Source organism: Sinocyclocheilus grahami, unplaced genomic scaffold, assembly GCF_001515645.1.
Source record: "Sinocyclocheilus grahami isolate Dianchi unplaced genomic scaffold, SAMN03320097.WGS_v1.1 scaffold4298.1, whole genome shotgun sequence".
Classification (NCBI taxonomy): domain Eukaryota; kingdom Metazoa; phylum Chordata; class Actinopteri; order Cypriniformes; family Cyprinidae; genus Sinocyclocheilus; species Sinocyclocheilus grahami.
Genome location: NW_015509264.1, coordinates 1 through 1,825, shown reverse-complemented (window position 1 = coordinate 1,825; position 1,825 = coordinate 1). Strand labels below are relative to the sequence as shown.

The window sequence follows — 1,825 nt, the reverse complement described above, 5'->3', positions numbered from 1 at the left end:
AAGGGTTATTATAAAAATGACTTAAATACTAATAAAATAAATTGTAAAAACTATGTGTAACTGTAAGTGCATTCTCAAATTTTATTTATGCTTTTGTATAATTATAGTTATTAGTTAAGTGATATAATAATCTGAATGCACATTACTGATCACAGCCATTATATTATTTTATATGTAGTCCTTGATACTTAAGTCCTTTGTACCTGTGATGTTTACTTTGGGTAATGTACAGTGTATATAAAAAAAAAAGCAGGTGGGTTTATGACATTGACATGACGCATGTGATATAACATTTTACTTTTATGTTTGTCTTTCATCATTTCAGATTATGAACTGAATTATATAGCGCTTACATAAGCAATCATCCAGTTTGAGTTTCTCATATAATTAAATAAGTGACAGACTTATTCAATTATTCACTCTGCAATCGGCTGTTAAACTATAACAGTTGAACCAGCTGCCCCTTTCTTGTAGCAGAACCAGTAAATATTGACAGCCCAACAGACATTCATATATTAAACATTTTATTTACCAGGGAGGATTCTTTGGAGTCAGTTGGAGTATGATATTTAATTTCTTATTGTTCCAACAGTTTTTGGGATCTAGTAATGAATTAAGTCCCAGCATTTTTGCCATTACATAATTTTCTAAGTGATGAAACATTATAAATTTGAGAACCAACTGTTGTTTAAAGTAGTATGTTTATTAATGAAGACATTACTTTTGTACCTTCTGCTGTTGTGAACAGAATGGACACAGCTTGTACTGTGGTTATGATTGCATTTGTGATTTCAAATCACATCCAGTGCGAACCAGAAAACTGCTAAGATGTCTGTATCTGATTATTAAAAAACAGTACATATTGTCTACCATATATTAAAAAACATCTAGAAGTTTCTCTCCATTCTTTGAGTGCATACATGCAGTCTTGACAGCAGCTGTGCTGTGATGTCTTTGGTAGTCATGTGACCATTTATGTTCCCAATGTATTCAGAGTTTCTTGTTTCCAAGTTATATCACATCCACAGTCGCCTTGGTAAATGTACATTACTGGGAACTTTTGAAAGATTCAACGTTGTCCTTGTGCTGTTCCAATGAGCTCTCCTTAAGTGCCATCATCTCATTATTTCAATATTGATTGGTTGATTTCATGCCATATCCCAGATTCTCCCCAGTGGCATAAGCACAAGAATAACCCCTGTTTTCTCTCCCTCTGTCAGTAAGCAGCTATGGCCTTGGGCCCGGTGGACCCCAGAGAGGTGCTGAAAGGAGTTGAAGCTCTGCTGGGGAAAGATGGAGAGCTACGAAGCCTTGAGGGAGTTGCTAAAGTCTTCAGGTGAGATGCTGTACCATTTTTATTTTCAGGACACCTCTTAAAAAGCCATTAGTTCCATTAACCAATAGTATTTCTAACATATTTTCCTCTTTTCAAACAGTCTCATGAAGGCCTCGCATAAAATGGTCAGCAGATGCATGTATCTGAACATCTTACTGCAGACAAAATCACACGATGTACTTAATCGGTAAGAGTAATAGCCATTAAAAAAAAAAGTTGAAACCGTTTTGCTTTCAAGTTTATGTTTAACTCTTTCTCTTTCGCTCAGTTTCATTCGAGTTGGAGGCTACAAGTTGTTGAACTCTTGGCTTACCTACTCAAAGACCACCACTAACACCCCCCTGCTGCAGCTCATACTGCTCACCCTGCAGAAACTCCCCCTGACTGTGGACCACCTCAAACAGGTGCTTCACCAAACCACGGCCCATAAAACTCTTCACGCATACCCCCGCAGTCTTCTAACACCTGTTCTTTGTCTGTTTTTTTTTT

General features: G+C 36.5%; 1 protein-coding gene across 1 annotated transcript; it reads left to right on the top strand.

Annotated features, from left to right (window-relative positions):
* Positions 1 to 944: 944 nt before the first annotated feature.
* LOC107576757 (serine/threonine-protein phosphatase 1 regulatory subunit 10-like) lies at positions 945 to 1,740 on the top strand (the record flags this gene model as incomplete). Its single annotated transcript, XM_016262890.1, has 3 exons — positions 945 to 1,336; positions 1,437 to 1,523; positions 1,605 to 1,740. Coding segments are annotated over exons 1-3 (330 nt in total), but the record flags the coding sequence as incomplete, so codon positions are not given.
* Between the last annotated feature and the right edge of the window lie 85 nt (positions 1,741 to 1,825).